At 44.9% G+C, this 16,052-nt stretch overlaps 1 protein-coding gene across 1 annotated transcript in view; it reads left to right on the top strand.

The window, feature by feature from the left end:
- SZT2 (seizure threshold 2 homolog (mouse)) overlaps positions 1-16,052 on the top strand; it is a 120,463-nt gene that overhangs the window by 64,053 nt on the left and 40,358 nt on the right. The window contains exons 27-36 of the mRNA XM_015406564.1: positions 1,659-1,771; positions 2,083-2,311; positions 8,027-8,180; positions 8,277-8,369; positions 8,505-8,586; positions 10,457-10,735; positions 10,936-11,071; positions 11,177-11,293; positions 11,380-11,443; positions 11,654-11,839. Of these exons, the coding sequence (XP_015262050.1) occupies positions 1,659-1,771; positions 2,083-2,311; positions 8,027-8,180; positions 8,277-8,369; positions 8,505-8,586; positions 10,457-10,735; positions 10,936-11,071; positions 11,177-11,293; positions 11,380-11,443; positions 11,654-11,839 (1,453 nt within the window). The remainder of the gene's footprint in view (positions 1-1,658; positions 1,772-2,082; positions 2,312-8,026; positions 8,181-8,276; positions 8,370-8,504; positions 8,587-10,456; positions 10,736-10,935; positions 11,072-11,176; positions 11,294-11,379; positions 11,444-11,653; positions 11,840-16,052) is intronic.

Genomic DNA, 16,052 nt, shown 5'->3' on the forward strand with positions numbered 1-16,052 from the left:
AAATGGTACCCAATTCTGGAATCTTTGTCAAATGAGAAATTTATTTCACCAACATGGAACAACTATATTAAGTGGATATAAATGACATGAGAAATTCAAAATCACCCTATAAAGGGAAAAAGGGATATCACCTAAAGTTTATATCCATTACAAATCTAAATACAGAAATAAGTCAGAGTTTATCCTGTTAAGAAAAAGCACCAATTTTCTTTATTCTCCCAAAGAAAGCTCCACTATTTAAGGCAGGGGTCATTTCGTAGAAAAAGAGGTGCAGGAGCTCCTTAGCATAACTCATTAGCATAACTTATTTGCATATGCCACACCCCCTGACATCACCGGAAGTGTGTCAGAAGGCAACACCCACCGCTCAGGCTCCACTGGGCTGTTTTGGATTGCTAGCTATTGGGGGTGGGGACGTGCAGATCTGTCCTCACAGAGGAGGGAGAGCTTGCACCTGAATAAAACTTGGTCTTAAAGGTGCCACTGGACTGTTTTGGACTGGGGGGCCGGGGGGGCTCTGCAGCTTACCTGGCTGCTTCTTGCTCTGACTGAGGGCTGCTGGGAGCAGGAGGTGGGGCTTGTTGCATGTGCCCGCCCCCTGGGCTCTTTACTGCCGGAGCTCTGCTACTGTGCACTCCTGCAGGAAATGACCCTTGATTTAAGGTATTTGGAAATGAATGATTATACTAAAACTGAACAAGAAGTTGTAAGACTTTGTTTATTAGTAATCGTACGAAATATTCTGTTAACCAAAAATAAGAAGCTAACTCAAATGTTAACTAAAGTATATATCAACATTTCGTTATTTGTTACCACCTGTTCAGAAACATACATTTTATATTGTACAAAGTTATTGCATAGAACCCTCTGTATTGTCACACAATTTTTTGAATAAAAATTACACACACACAAAAAAAAGAGGTGGTGGAGGCACAAGTAGTAGCGATGAGGCTGGGCTGAGAGAGCCCCTGGGGCAGGCAGCGAGCATGAATGGTGGGGGGAGAATCTTTCATCTTGGGCTGCCACCAAACGCTTGCCAAACTGCCCACCAGCAGCAGGTAAAACCCAGCCAGGCAAGGCAAGGAGGCAGGCGGGTGCCTCCTCTGGCCCCAGCCAGGCGCGCCCAGATGTGCTCTGGCACGCCAACGAGCCCACACATGGCACCTTCGTTTCTAGTCTGGCTGCTGCACGCCTCGGGAGAGAGCCGAGAGTGGAGATCATTCGGCCCCCTGGTGCTGTGCCGTGGGAAGAGGCGCTGGGGCTCCTTGGGGAGGGAGGGAGCTGGATGCTCCGCAGGGAAGGCCTGCCCTTGCGGGGGCGGGGGGACGAAGGAAACTGCGGCCATTGCAGCCCTTGCCTTGGAGCCTTTGGTTGAATTAGCTGGTGGCTCCCTCCTCCCAAAATCCTTAGCTGCGGGGCTGCCTGTCACTTTGGTATCTGGTTTGCTGCTGTTGCTACTTGGTACCTAGTGGATGCATACAGGCCTGTGCATAGTAGGCTGAGTGGTGGCATTGTTGCCAGAGCAATAACAAAATAAGGATGAGAGAACAGAAGGGAGAACTGATGTGACAGGCTGACTGGTAAAGGAATTGGGGCCTTGCCTTGTGTGTAATGTTATCCTTGCTTTGGTCCTGTTGTTTAATGTGTCTGTCTTTCAGAAGCCAGTCTGTGGAGCGCCCCACCAGTGCTCCCTGGCTAGATCCCAAGCACAAGGAACTGGTGAGTTACTGCACTTTGCTGCAAGAACATTCCCACCAGTGCTACGTGAAAGGTAAGAAATAGAAGTACCCCACCTCATGGCAGCGAAAGGAGATGTCACACCCAGCTCTTCTAGTTTGCTATCAAACTGGGCTTGGCTTTGTCCTGAAAGGCCAAGAGGGGGCTGGGCACTGCCATGTGGCTGTGACAAACCTGTATCCTCATGCTTATAGTGAGCCTGGGGCAGAAATAGGCAGAGCTTCAGCTAGTTAGATGCAGTGCTACCTTTTAAAAAATGTTTGTCATTCCTTTCTCTTATCATGTTGACTTTCCTAAGCATCTCTGCATGGCTGCATAGCGTTTTAATTCTCTTCTTCTCTTCAGGGCTGTTCCGGAGCCTTCAACAGGGTCACAGCATCAGCTGCCCTGACTTGCTCATCGCCGTGGATTATTGTGAGGAGCTTCTTCAAGAGATAGACATCACAAGCTTCTTACTTACTTTGTGTAGCCACGTGCGCTCCTTCTGTGAGCGCCACCATCACCTGCCCACCAGTTTAGAAAGAGAAACAACGCAAGCCTCCCAAGGGCGGGGTGTGTTGGTCTCTGTTTCCAGGTGAGATTGCTGTTTCCATAGAAACACAATTAGATCAGAAAGAACAGGATGCCCTGGCAATGCTGGATGTTTGGAAGTACAGTTTTTATCTTCCAAGGGTTTTCTTTGTTCTTCCTGGATGCAGTTGCTGCCTAATGAGTGACTTGGATTACCCCTTTCTGCACACCCTACAGATGTAATTGGATTTCTGAAGTCCAGCTTTATAGCTAGCAGGACCCCATTCTATAGCCCTGGAGATGTACCAAGTGGGGAACTAGCTCTGGGGGCCTCTCAGAATGTTTGTTCAGGCTTTGAATGAAAAAAAAGAGAACATGCTGAAGTCAGATATTCAAGAGTGACATTGGGAACAAATGCAAAAGCTTTAAATGGTGGAGTTTTAATTGTGAATCTACACTGACACTTTATTTATTTATTAAATTTCTATCCCGCCCTCCTGCCGGAGCAGCTCAGGGCGGCTTACACACAGCTTTAAAACCAGCATAAATATATACATGAAATACAATTCAATAAAATTCCAAATAAATACCGTTATTTGGTTTTGAAAACTCCACTTTGGTTTTGAAAACTGAACTGCTGAAATCTCAGCAACAATGAAGTAAGGTGGATGAAGATTCAGTTTAGTGACAGGAGTGTGTACTTCCCAATATGAGCCCTAGAAATGGTGTCTAGTTTGGTAGTTCTTGGGTAATGTTGCTGGAATGGATTATGGAGCTGGCTTCAAAAATCATTGCCAGCTAGACATTATACAGCCCTGAGATGATGGGCTGATCCAGTAGTGGATGATTCATAAAATGTGGAAGTTTTTTTTGTGGGTGCCTCACTCAAGCAGTGAATGTGTGTATCTTGTCTGTCAGAATATTTTTTAAGATAAAAAAGTAAGCTTCTGGGTCAGTGGAAGAGAAAGTCCAGATGGGATTACTTTTCCCAGTTGCTTCACAGGCAGAACTGTGCTAAGCTAGCTGAGGTTGGGTTTTTTTTTAATTTAGCTCACGGGGGAGGGGGAAGTAGTATTACATTTCCTGTCCTGTGTCCTCACAGCAAGGTTCCTCTCCTTCTGTCCCAACATTCTAGGATTTTCTGTCTTCTATCCAACTCTTTTTTCCCTTTCAACTTCCTGATAAAATTTTTCTCCTTCCTTGATCTCTATCTTTTTCCTTTCATTTTGGCCTCCTGGCCATTCTGCACACACACGCACAAAAATAGACCTCAGGGATCTTGTTTGAGCCTACTGCGATCTGCCTCCCAGGTCCATGGAACCCTGAAGAAAAGTTCTAGCACAGCTGTTCTTGAAAAAGAGCAATTTCTGTCAGAGCTCTCTCAACCCCACCTGCCTCACATGGTGTCTGTTGTGGGGAGGGGAAGGGAAAGGAGTTTGTAAGCCACTCTGAGACTCCTTTGGGTAGTGACGGGTGGGGTATAAATCCAATCTCTTCTTCTTCCTCTTCTTCTTCTGTGGGCCCCAAAATAAGGTGCCCTCCTCCTCCATTATTTCTAATGGAGGGGGGAAGGCATTTAAGGGGAACATAGTCCCTTTAAATGGCTTTTGCAAGCCACGCTGCATCCTAATTCTGAAGCCACAAGTTCGCCCGGAAGGTGTTTAAAGGAAAGGCAGTCCCTTTAAACACCAGCTATCCGGCGGCCCCGAAAAATCTCGAATATTTTCAGGATATTTCAGGCTCAGCCATTTCAGATAGCTTTAGACAATACCGAGCTTTATATTCGGTTGAAAAAATATCTGGAAAATATCAATAAGGTACTTCCCAGGTATTTTTTTGGCTCAGTATTCCTGAATGCATACTCCTAATACACAGTATTCCATTATGAGGTTGCGTTAGATGTAACTAGTAATTTGCCATGCTCCGACAATCTACCCTAGGCAAATGGTTTTCTTGCAGTAAGTGGCTGGGATGATACTTGGCTGTGTACTCCAGTCCCTTGTCTCAAGGCTTTAATGGCTGGCAGAATATTGAGTACACTCTCAAGAGAAATGTTTTATTTTTATTTTATTTACTTCGTTTCTAAACCAACCTTCCCTTAGGCATTGCTCAGGGTGGTTAACAACATTTCAACAATACATTATAATGTTTCAATAAATATAATTTTACAGAACCAGATTAAAATTTTTAAATAATATCAAACTATTCCAGAATGGCATTTTAAAACTATTTATGTCTTTACCCCTTGGAGGGGAGGGGAGATGAAGGAAGCCAGGCTCAGTGTTCAACCGTTGTTATCCTCAGCCATAGGCCTGGCGGAACATCTCTGTCTTAGAGGCCCTGTGGAATTGTACTCCGTCCCACAGGGCACAGATGTTATTTGGCAGAGAATTGCACCAGGATGCTGCCAGGGCTGAAGAGGCCCTGGCTCTTGTTGAGGACACCTGGATATCCTTCGGGCCAGGGACCACCAGGAGGTTCTTCTCCCCAGAGCGTAATGCTCTTCGAGAGGTATACCAGGAGAGGTGGTCCCATAGGTATATTGGTCCCAGGCTGTTTAGGGCCTTAAAGATTAATACCAAGACCTTGAACTTGATCTGGTAAACAAACTGGAGCCAGTGCAGCTGGCACAGCACCGTTTGAATGTGTGCTGTTTAATGGGGTTCCAGTGAGGACCCAGGCTGCTGCATTCTGGACCAGTTGTAGTTTCTGGATCAGTTTCAAGGGTAGCCCTGCGTAGAGTGGGTTTCAGTAGTCTAACCTGGAGATGACCGTTGTGTGGATTACTGTTGCTAGGTCAGGGCGAGACAGGTAGGGGGCCTGTTGCCTGATCTGGTGCAGCTGGAGTCACAAATATTGCCAGTCTAGCAATATTTGTGACCTGGGCCTCCATCAATAAGGAGGCATCCAGGAGCACACCTATGCTCCTGGCGGTCAGTACTGGTGTTAAAGTTACCCTGTCAATTGAGAGCCATTTTGGTGTGAGAGCCATTTTGGTGTAGTGGTTAGGAGTGTGGGCTCAAGTCTGAGAGAACTGGGTTTGATTCCTCACTCCTCCACATGCAGCTCCTGGTGTGACCTTCGGTGAGTAACAAGTTATTTCAGAGCTGTTCTCTCAAGAGCAGTAGTTCTCTCAGCCCCACCTATCTCACAGCATGTCTCTTCTAGGGAGGGGAAGGGAAAGGAGACTGTAAGTCACTCTGAGACTCCTTCGAGTAGTGAAGGGCAGGGTATAAATCCAATCTCTCTTCTTCTTCAAGAGCTGGAAGTTGGCACCTCAGCTCTAAAACCCACCCCCCTCCCCGCGCCCAGCCACAGAACCTCTGTGTTTGAAGGATTTCAGTCCTGCACTTTCTACAAGCTGAGATGTTGAACTCATTTGTTACAAGGGCCAGATCTGAAAGCACTGCACTGGCTGTCGATAGCATACCAAATTCGCTTCAAGGTGTTGGTTCTTACCTTTAAAGCCCTTTATGGTCAGGGGCCTACATACCTGAGGGACCGCCTTTCCCCACATGTTCCCCAGAGAGCAGGGTCCCAAAATCAACTGGCCCTCCAGGGTCTCATAGACGCCAGGCTGGCCACAACCAGGGCCAGGGCCTTCTCAGTGGTGGCTGGCAGAATGAGCTCCCAGAAGAGATCAGGGCCCTGCAGGACCTTTTACAGTTCCACAGGGCCTGCAAGACGGAGCTCTTCCACCAGGCCTTCAATCAAGGAGCTGCATCAAATAACTGAACTGTGATAGGGCCCTGTTCCTCTGGAAGTACCACCAACAGCCTGTGCCTGCCACATAAATAAATAGATCAAGATGAGCTGACTATCAATACAGACTGTATCCCACTTGAATACTCCATCATAATTGTTTTCACCATTTCTGTGCAATGCTATTATTATTAATTTTACTGTCACTAGCACTTTATGATAGTTTTATTGTTTTATGATTGTTTTATAATTGTTACTTCATGTGTTTTAACCTTTTATGTAAGCCGCCCTGAGCCTGCTCCTGTGGGGAGGGTGGGGAATAAATTAATTAAATAAATATGTCACTTGGGCCGGGCTATGTGTGCCATAAAATTTAATCCCAGTGTGGGAGATATAAAGTTTATAAAGGACACAGGCAAATCCCATTAACTATATTATTTTTTACTCACAAACATGCTTAAAGCATTAACACTCTTGCAGTATTTCCTTAAAGTATCTCCCCGGTGTCCACCCCCCCACTTCCACTGCCCATTACTCATTAGCGCTGGGACAGTGTACAGGGACATAATTCACAGCCTCTGTCATCTGGCAGTAACAGTAATGACCAGTTGCTTGCAGGCCGGATAAGAGCCCTGGACAGGCCAGTTTTTGCCCACGGGCCATGTGCTTGACATGCCATCACATGTAGAATAGTTTATTCACAGTGAAAGCCAGCAATCTAATACAGTAGTCAAACTGAATTTGTCAGAATCCATAAACCACAAGCATATATGAAATGTATAAAATAAAAATATAAAATAGCACATGCAAGTAAAACATGTTGAATCCTATAGGAAATTATGTCTATTCTCCTTTCACTAGCAGTTCTCTAGTCCTTACAGCTAACCAGCCAAATTTGGCAAGTTTAGCTGTAACCTCAGGAAGCCTACTTTCTAAGAGATTCTTCAGTAATTGCACCTTTTGACTAGGATAGAGTAGTTGAGCGGTGGCTCAAGTGGTTAAGACGCTGAACTGCAGGCTGTGGAAGGTCGGTAGTTCAGCAGTTCGAGACCCGGGTGCCGCATGATGGAGTGAGCTCCCATCTCTAGTTCCAGCTCCTGCCAACCTAGCAGTTTGAAAGCAAGAAATTGCAAGTAGATAAATAGGTACCACTTTGGTGGGAAGGGAACAGCGTTCCGTGCGCCTTGGTGTTTAGTCATGCCGGCCTTATACACCCCTCTCAGCTTTCAGCTCTTTGGCTGCCACCCAATGGGAACTTACAACTAGAATCAGCTTCACAAGGTTATTATTAGGGATGGGCACGAACCAAACCACAAAGCAAAATTTGTCACGAATCTTGCCCTGTTCATGGTTCGCAAATAGGCTGTTTCTATGCGTGCTGTCTGAGGGAACAGTGTTTGTTTTTATTATTTTAAAATATTTGTATCCAAGAAAGCACAGAAGTTGTTTTTAAAAAACATCCATCAAATTAGGTACAGTTTGCTACAGAAATACAGTGGGTATTCTTCCTTTGATCCATAAATGCTGTTTTATTCTCTGGAAAGTGTTTACTTTGAGCAGGGAGGCGGGGACATCTGCAGCTTGATGTTTGCATGGCTGTCAACCTTGCTGCCTTCACTGGCTGATCATTTTTGGGATATATATTGATAGGAGGTAAGGAATGCCCCATGGTGGGATACTTAGCCTCTGGCTTTAGACCACTTTCCAGCCACGCTCAAGCTAAATTGTACCAATTCCAATGTGTTTGTGGTCGAAACTGACCATATAACTTGTGAGAACTGGATTTGTGAGCAGCATCCTAGATTTCTGTTAGCTCTGGAAGACAGATGTCCTGTAAAATATTTCCTCATGTAGATACTCAGAGAATTGCATCACCTGTGCGTAACTATCCTTTGTTCCTGACTGATCAGAATGCGTGCATTGTATGGAGCTGGGGTGGGGGTGGGGCTGACACATGATGGGCTGCTTCCGATTGAGGAGTACATTGCTGAGGGATAGGTGTGTGAATATGGCGCCTGAGGATGGGTGCATAGGGATATTTGTGACTGATTTGACTTTTCCTGAACCCACACTGCAGTGCTGAGACAGAGGATTTCAGTGAGCAAGATTCCCATGTCTCTTCCTGCCCAGCCCAAGAGTCCAGGCAGAGCTGCTGTCCAGAGTTTCCCCTCTCACTACTAGAGAGCAGCCAGCCCTGCCAGGCACACCCTGACCTGCACAGGATCATCCAGGTAAGGGGAAAGACTGCTTCACTGGGTGGGATAAGAGATAGTAGCACATATGATCCAAATGTTCTCTATTTGCCTCCCCCCCCTTTTATCTCCTAGGAGAAATTCTTGGAGATTGGTAGTTTGCATTTTAAGCCAGTGCCATCCAATCCTCATTATTTTTTCTACTGTCCTCCTTCAGCCAAAAAAGAGGTAGGAAGATCCATTTGTTTCTCTGCCCTGGGAGGGACACTAGAGGGAGCGGTGTGCCACTAAGAGCCAAACATGGAAGGATCAAGTGCCCTGATTTTGTAGGTGATACATGAGTGGCTTCTTGTCCCTTCTCAGGAGGAAGTGTCTCGGGAACATGCAGATAGGAAAGGCAGTGAAGATGTGGAGAGTTCAGAAACTGATCTGGCAGCTGATGAAGGTAAGGGAACTTTTGCTTGCCCTGTTTGTTTAGAAAATTTATGCTATGTCTCCAGACCTGTTCACAGCAGCTCACAGCTAACACAATAAAGCAAATCACACAATAAAACAAGTCAATAAAATAAGTCGGTAAAACAAACCCTGTTGTGCTTTGTACAGTTATAATTGTTGAAGTTCCTGGATGTTGTGGTGCATGTAATTTTTGATACAGGGTTCCTTTTTCCCATATGAATTGGCTGGAGAAAGGATTCTATGCACCTGTGGAAGGGTGTTCAAATCAATATGTTGTCGAAGGCGTTGAAATCCTTTAGAACTATTGAAACTGAGCCACTTTCCTGTTTAGTCAGCAGACTGGGAGCAGGGGGAAGAAATGTAAGGGTCTGAGTGCACAGGTGTTATACAGGTGCTTAACTAGTGAAGTTGCTTGGACTGTAGACCACTAGTACTGGATGGCTTCTCCACTCCACACACACAAAGTCCCTTTTGCACAGAGGCAGTCACGTGAAATGGCTGTATTCAGCTGTACTATCCCGTTAAAAGTTTCAAGACCACCCAACTTACTCAGATAAATGATTGGGACTGTGGTCTGTATTTCTGTGTATAGCTTATTGTAAGTAGGATTCTATTTTTGTAATTTCTGTATCACTTAGTGCGTCGTGTTAATACTTATGTTATGCTTCAGTCCCTTCTGCTGGTTCCAGACTTCTGAAATCCTAATGCATTGGTTAATGAACATCCCATTTTGTTGATTGTTGTGTGACCCATCTTGAGTCCCTGTGAGAAAGGCAGACTATAAATAATGCAAATAAAAGAAAATAAAATTGGTCCATGCTTGGAAGATGTCGGTGAAAAATTCATGAGATCTAATCTACTTTGAAGCTGCCAGTGTGGCTTGGAATTCGGTTCAGAAACATTCCTATTATCCCTAAGCAGTTAGGTGCCAAGGGGCTCTGAGACAGCAGGTCAGATGAGTCAACACTAGAACAACTGCTCAGTGTCAGCTAGAAGAGTTATGACCCTGGAGTGGTCATCAGGCACCTTTTTTCTAGAGATTCTTCCAAACCTATAGAAGCCACATTTTATTAGCTGGGAGGAGTACCACTGGAGACTGCTGGTCTAGTGAATGAAGAAATGCAAGGTAGACAGAATCGAGTGCAGGGGTGTCAGGAGTGAAATTTTAATGAGGCTTGTGGCACATTGTGCTAACAGGCCTTGGGCTTGTGTTACCTAGGAAGGAACAATAGCCAGCTTGCCTTCTACGTGGGAAAACATAGGGGGATTTCCCCAAATTTAAAGTTAGTACTCATTACTTCTGCTTCTAAAGTCCGATATGCTTACCTAGGTAATTGACCAGCCTGTATACAAGTAATTATATGATCAACCTGTATACAAGTAATTATATGTTACTTTGTCTCAGTGTTTTTCTCATTATAAGTATTTAGCTGTGGTTTGATATTTATCATGTAGCCTTCAGTCATGTTCATTTGAAATTTTGTATCTGTATTTTCTCATGTGTATGTTTGCATGTGTGCGAGAGAAATTTGGTTTATGAACCACTTTATATGTACTCGAGAAAACAATCCTAAAAGTTGTCTCTATACTTTCTAAAACTGGCATATTGTAACAGTGTGCATGCATTAGTTCTGCCACCATGTAGAATTTGTGAGATGTTGCAGAGACAAGTCTGCTGTACATCCAGGTGCCAGTACTTCCTGTAATAGATTCCAAAGCCATTGTCTCAGTATTCAGAGAGCATTTATGCCTTCTGGATAAATTTTAGAGAGTTTTAGAGTACTCTAGTTTGAGTCAGTACATCATTTCCCAAAACTTCAGGTTTTAATTAACTTGTTTAATGAACTCTTCATACACAGGGAATGCATCTGCTTGTGGGATTGGCACTGAGAGTGATCCAGAACTGGAGGTGGAATATCGGGACCGGCTGGACCATGAATTCCTAGAAACAGATTCCCTGTCAGACTCCAACACTGTTAACCAAGATGAGGACTCCTTCAGTGTGCTGGGAGACTCTTTAGCAGAGCAAGAGCTACTCGAACAGGACATGCCACCCCTTTTCGTGCACCTGACGTGTTCTGTGAAGCTGCGCAGTCAGCATAGTTCCATGCCTGTTCTCTCACTGCCCACGTGCTTGGGTGAATGAAAAAGGGCCTTGGGCTTGGTGTAGAAGCAGTATGGCTAGGTCAGAGGGGCCACTGGGAATGCAAATTTAGTGTTAGGCTCCCAGAAATTGCCTGAGAGGTCAAATAGTTGAAGCCCAACCTCTCCAGGTATATGAAAAGTGGGTCATATCACGTGTATTCTTGCCTGAGTAATGTATGTTTTCTTTCCCCAGGAGAGGTGCTAGGCTGCCTTGAGAGCTGTAAGGCCATGCACACCATTGACCTATGTGATCTCTCTGTGACCCTTGACATTTTTGTTCTGACCCTTCCGCTGGAGATCGAAATGGTGAACGACTTGCATCACAATAGGTGGGACCCTATGGCACTGGGTTGTGTGGAGGGAAGTTTTAAAGATGTTGGTTAGTCCCAGTAGGAAGCCAGTAATTCATCTCCCCCCCCCCTTTTTTTTTGCAGGTACACTTCTGAGAGCAGTGCCTCGTTTACCCGTTCCCCAGGTCGGCCCTCCTCCTTCCGCTCTGATGAGGAGCTTATACACACCCTGGACAGGCTACCATCAACTGTGGAAGATGGGTATTAATCTTCTATATCCCCTTCATGCTAGGTTTCCCAGATTCTGGCCACTTCACCTGAACTTTGCATTCTTCTCTCTTTTTAAGGCACCCAGCACTCTCCAACCTTCCTGGAGTGCACAGGCAAGCTGTTGAAGCTACTATGACAGAGGTATGTTCACTTGCCCCTAGTAGTCTGGTGCTCTGACTCCAGTGAAATATTGCTCCTGTGTGCTCTTCCGTTATGCCCATCTCTGAATCCTGGAGGGTGTTCTGGCCAAGTACCAATCTGGAAGCTTTGGTAGGAATGTAAATGCTGAAGATAAGCCCTGCAACAGGGCCTGTATATTCTTCTCATAACTCTCTGTATCTACTGCTTCAGATCCGCTGGCTATTGGATGATGAAATTGTGTCAGCATTGCGCCACTCACGCCCAATCACTGCTGATATCTTGAGCCGGGTGGCTTCACATGTTTACAGTTCCCAAGGCCGCCCAAGCTGCCATTGTGAGGCTGTCCCCTTGCAGTTTGTGTTTGGTCCTGAGAGCTCTCTGGAAAGGTTTCGTGAGGTAAGAAGTGATCCATCCTTATGGTTGTTCAGGCTTTCTCTATATGACTGCTGTTGTCTACAGTCCTTAGACTTTTAATTCTCAGTTCATGAACTACAGCTAGACCTTTTATACGTGTAGAATGTTTATGTATTTATTTTAATAATGCCCATCCCACTTTCTCCACTAAACGTGACCAAGGTGGCTTACAGACAGTTAAAACAATTTTAGAAGACTAATGCAAGATAATCACGTTTTAAAATAACAGCAGTAAAGTAGGTCTCATGCACACTGAAATAGCAGCTATAATAGCAATCTCTTAGCAGCCTCAGAACAACACTAAGAGTCAAATTAAAAAAATGTAAATTAATTGGCGCCAAAATAATCACCAGTAATAATTTAAAAGAGACCAGATGTCAAAATCCACCACACACAATCTAAACAACTTGATGCCAGAGATCTGTGGGGAGGGAGTTCCATAATCAAGGCACCTCACCCCAAAAATTCCTAGAGCGAAGCCCGGAGTGATCAGGCCACTTCAAATCCCCTGGTCCCAGACCACACTGGGCTCACCAGCACTTGCAGTTGAGTGCAGAAGTGAATTGGTAGCGTAAATACTTTAGTGCATGTGATGTTAAATTGCGAGTGACTGTATCCAATTCATGCCTTTGGAGGAAGGTCCACTGCTAGCAAAGAGGCTGGCCAAAGATGCAACTTCCTCATAGAATACCTGAGCCTCCAGCTATGAGCACAGATCTAATAGCACCCCCCAAATGTGAACATCATCTTTCAAGGGGATTGTAGTTCCATCCATGACTTCTCTGTTTCTAATTCAGCATAGACTCTACCTTGTTCAGTTGATTGGCCTTCATCCTGCACATTACCACCTCCCAGCACTTTTTTGGAACATCCTCTCTCTCAACTGATGCTAATATGGAAAAATATTTATTTGTTTATTTATTATTTGATTTCTAGACCTCCCTCCCCCACACAGCAGGCTCAGGGCGGGTTACAACAATGTATATTAAAACAATAAACATCGTTAAACATAAGACCATCCATCAGACCTATATAAGAGGGAATTAGATAAGCATATGGAGCAGAAGTCCATCAGTGGCTATTAGCCACAAGGTATAGAGAGGCTCATGGATCACTGCCTTGTCGTGGCGAGGGGGCTTGCGTGGTTCGATGAAGCTGTGGGCTATGCCGTGGAGGGCCACCCAGGACGGACAGGCCACAGCAGAGAACTCAGACCAAGCGTAATCCCCTGGAGAAGGAAATGGCAACCCACTCCAGTATTTTTGCCAAGAAAACCCCACGGACAGTATCAAAAGGCTAAAAGATATGACGCCGGAAGATGAGCCTCTCAGGTCGGAAGGTGTCCAATATGCTACTGGGGAAGAGCAGAGGGCAAGTACAAGTAACCCCAGAAAGAGTGAAGTGGCTGGGCCAAAGCCGAAAGGACGCTCAGTTGTGGATGTGTCTGATGGTGAAAGGAAAGTCCGATACTGCAAAGAATAATACTGCATAGGAACCTGGAATGTAAGATCTATGAATCAAGGGAAGTTTGACGTGGTCAAAAATGAGATGGCAAGACTGAACATCGATATCCTAGGAATCAGTGAACTAAAGTGGACAGGAATGGGCGAATTTAACTCAGAAGACCATTATATCTACTACTGTGGCCAGGAATCTCGTAGAAAAAATGGTGTGGCCTTTATAGTCAACAAGAGAGTGCAAAAGGCAGTACTGGGATACAATCTCAAAAATGACAGAATGATTTCGGTCCGATTCCAAGGCAAACCATTCAACATCACAGTAATCCAAGTCTATGCCCCAACCACTGATGCAGAAGAGGCTGAAGTGGACCGGTTCTATGAAGACCTACAACACCTCCTAGAACTAACACCAAAAAATGATGTCCTCATCATCATAGGGGACTGGAATGCTAAAGTAGGAAGTCAAAAGGTAACTGGAATAACAGACAAGTTTGGCCTTGGAAAGCAAAATGAAGCAGGGCAAAGGTTAACAGAGTTTTGTCAAGAGAACACACTGGTCATAGCGAACACCCTTTTCCAACAACCTAAGAGACGACTCTACACATGGACATCACCAGATGGGCAACACCGAAATCAGATTGACTATATAATTTGCAGTCAAAGATGGAGAAGCTCTATCCAGTCAGTAAAAACAAGACCTGGAGCTGACTGTGGTTCAGATCATGAGCTACTCATTGCAAAATTCAGACTTAAACTGAAGAAAATTGGGAAAACCACGAGGCCATTCAGGTTTGACCTAGATCGCATCCCTGATGAATATACAGTAGAGGTGAAGAATAGATTCAAGGGTCTGGATTTGATAGATAGAGTGCCTGAAGAACTATGGACAGAGGTTCGTGACATCGTACAGGAGGCAGCAATCACCACCATACCAAAGAAAAAGAAATGCAAGAAAGCAAAATGGCTTTCTGATGAGGCTTTACAAATAGCAGAGGAAAGAAGGAAAGCGAAAGGCAAAGGCGAAAAGGAAAGATTTACCCAACTGAACGCAGATTTCCAGAGAACAGCAAGGAGAGATAAGGAGGCCTTCCTGAATGAACAGTGCAAAGTAATAGAAGAAAACAATAGAATGGGAAGGACTAGAGATCTCTTCAAGAAAATTGGAGAAATCAAGGGAGCGTTCCATGCAAAGCTGGCCATGATAAAGGACAAAAACGGTAGGGACCTAACAGAAGCAGAAGAGATTAGGAAAAGATGGCAAGAATACACAGAAGAACTATACAAGAAAGACCTCGATGTCCTTGACAACCACGACGGTATAATCACTGACCTCGAGCCAGACATCCTGGAATGTGAAGTTAAATGGGCCTTAGAAAGCATTACTAACAACAAAGCTAGTGGAGGTGATGGTATCCCAGCTGAGCTATTCAAAGTCTTAGAAGAGGATGCTGTTAAAGTTCTGCACTCCATTTGCCAGCAAATTTGGAAAACGCAACAGTGGCCACAGGATTGGAAAAGATCAGTATACATTCCAATCCCAAAGAAGGGCAATGCCAAGGAATGTTCAAACTATCGCACAATTGCACTCATATCACACGCTAGCAAGGTCATGCTCAAGATCCTACAAGCTAGGCTTCAACAGTACGTGGATAGAGAACTACCAGAAGTACAAGCTGGGTTTCGAAGAGGTAGAGGAACGAGAGATCATATTGCCAACATTCGCTGGATTATGGAGAAAGCAAGAGAGTACCAGAAAAATATCTACTTCTGCTTCATTGACTATGCTAAAGCCTTTGACTGTGTGGATCACAACAAACTATGGCAGGTCCTTAAAGAGATGGGAGTACCAGACCACCTCACATGTCTCTTGAGAAACCTGTATAAGGGCCAAGAAGCGACAGTTAGAACCGGATACGGAACAACTGATTGGTTCAGCATAGGAAAAGGAGTACGACAAGGATGTATACTGTCACCTTGCTTATTTAATATATATGCAGAGTACATCATGCGAAATGCTGGCCTGGATGAATCACAAGCGGGAATTAAGATTGCTGGGGAAAAGATCAACAACCTCAGATATGCAGATGATACCACTCTAATGGCTGAAAGTGAAAAGGATCTAAAGAGCCTCTTGCTCAGAGTAAAAGAGGAGAGCGCAAAAGTGGGCTTGAAGCTCAACATCAAAAAAACTAAGATCATGGCATCCGGCCCCATCACTCCTTGGCAAATAGAAGGGGAAGCTGTGGAAGTAGTGACAGACTTCACGTTCCTGGGATCCCAGATCACCGCAGACTGTGACTGCAGCCATGAAATTAAAAGACGCCTGCTCCTTGGGAGGAAAGCGATGGCGAACCTAAACAGCATGATAAAAAGTAGAGACATCACCCTGCCAACAAAAGTCCGCATGGTCAAAGCAATGGTATTCCCAGTAGTCATGTATGGCTGCGAGAGCTGGACTATAAGGAAGGCCGAGCGCCGAAGAATAGATTCTTTTGAACTATGGTGCTGGAGAAGACTCTTGAGAGTCCCTTGGACTGCAAGAAGAACAAATCAGTCAATCCTCAAAGAAATCAACCCTGACTGTTCCCTGGAAGGCCAGATAATGAAACTGAAGCTCAAATACTTTGGCCACCAAATGAGAAGGGAGCACTCACTGGAGAAGACCCTGATGCTGGGAAAGATTGAAGGTCAAAGAAGACGGGGACGGCAAAGGATGAGATGGTTAGACAGTGTCA

This window comes from Gekko japonicus, unplaced genomic scaffold (genome assembly GCF_001447785.1).
Source record: "Gekko japonicus isolate JY-2015 unplaced genomic scaffold, Gekko_japonicus_V1.1 scaffold115, whole genome shotgun sequence".
Classification (NCBI taxonomy): Eukaryota; Metazoa; Chordata; class Lepidosauria; order Squamata; family Gekkonidae; genus Gekko; species Gekko japonicus.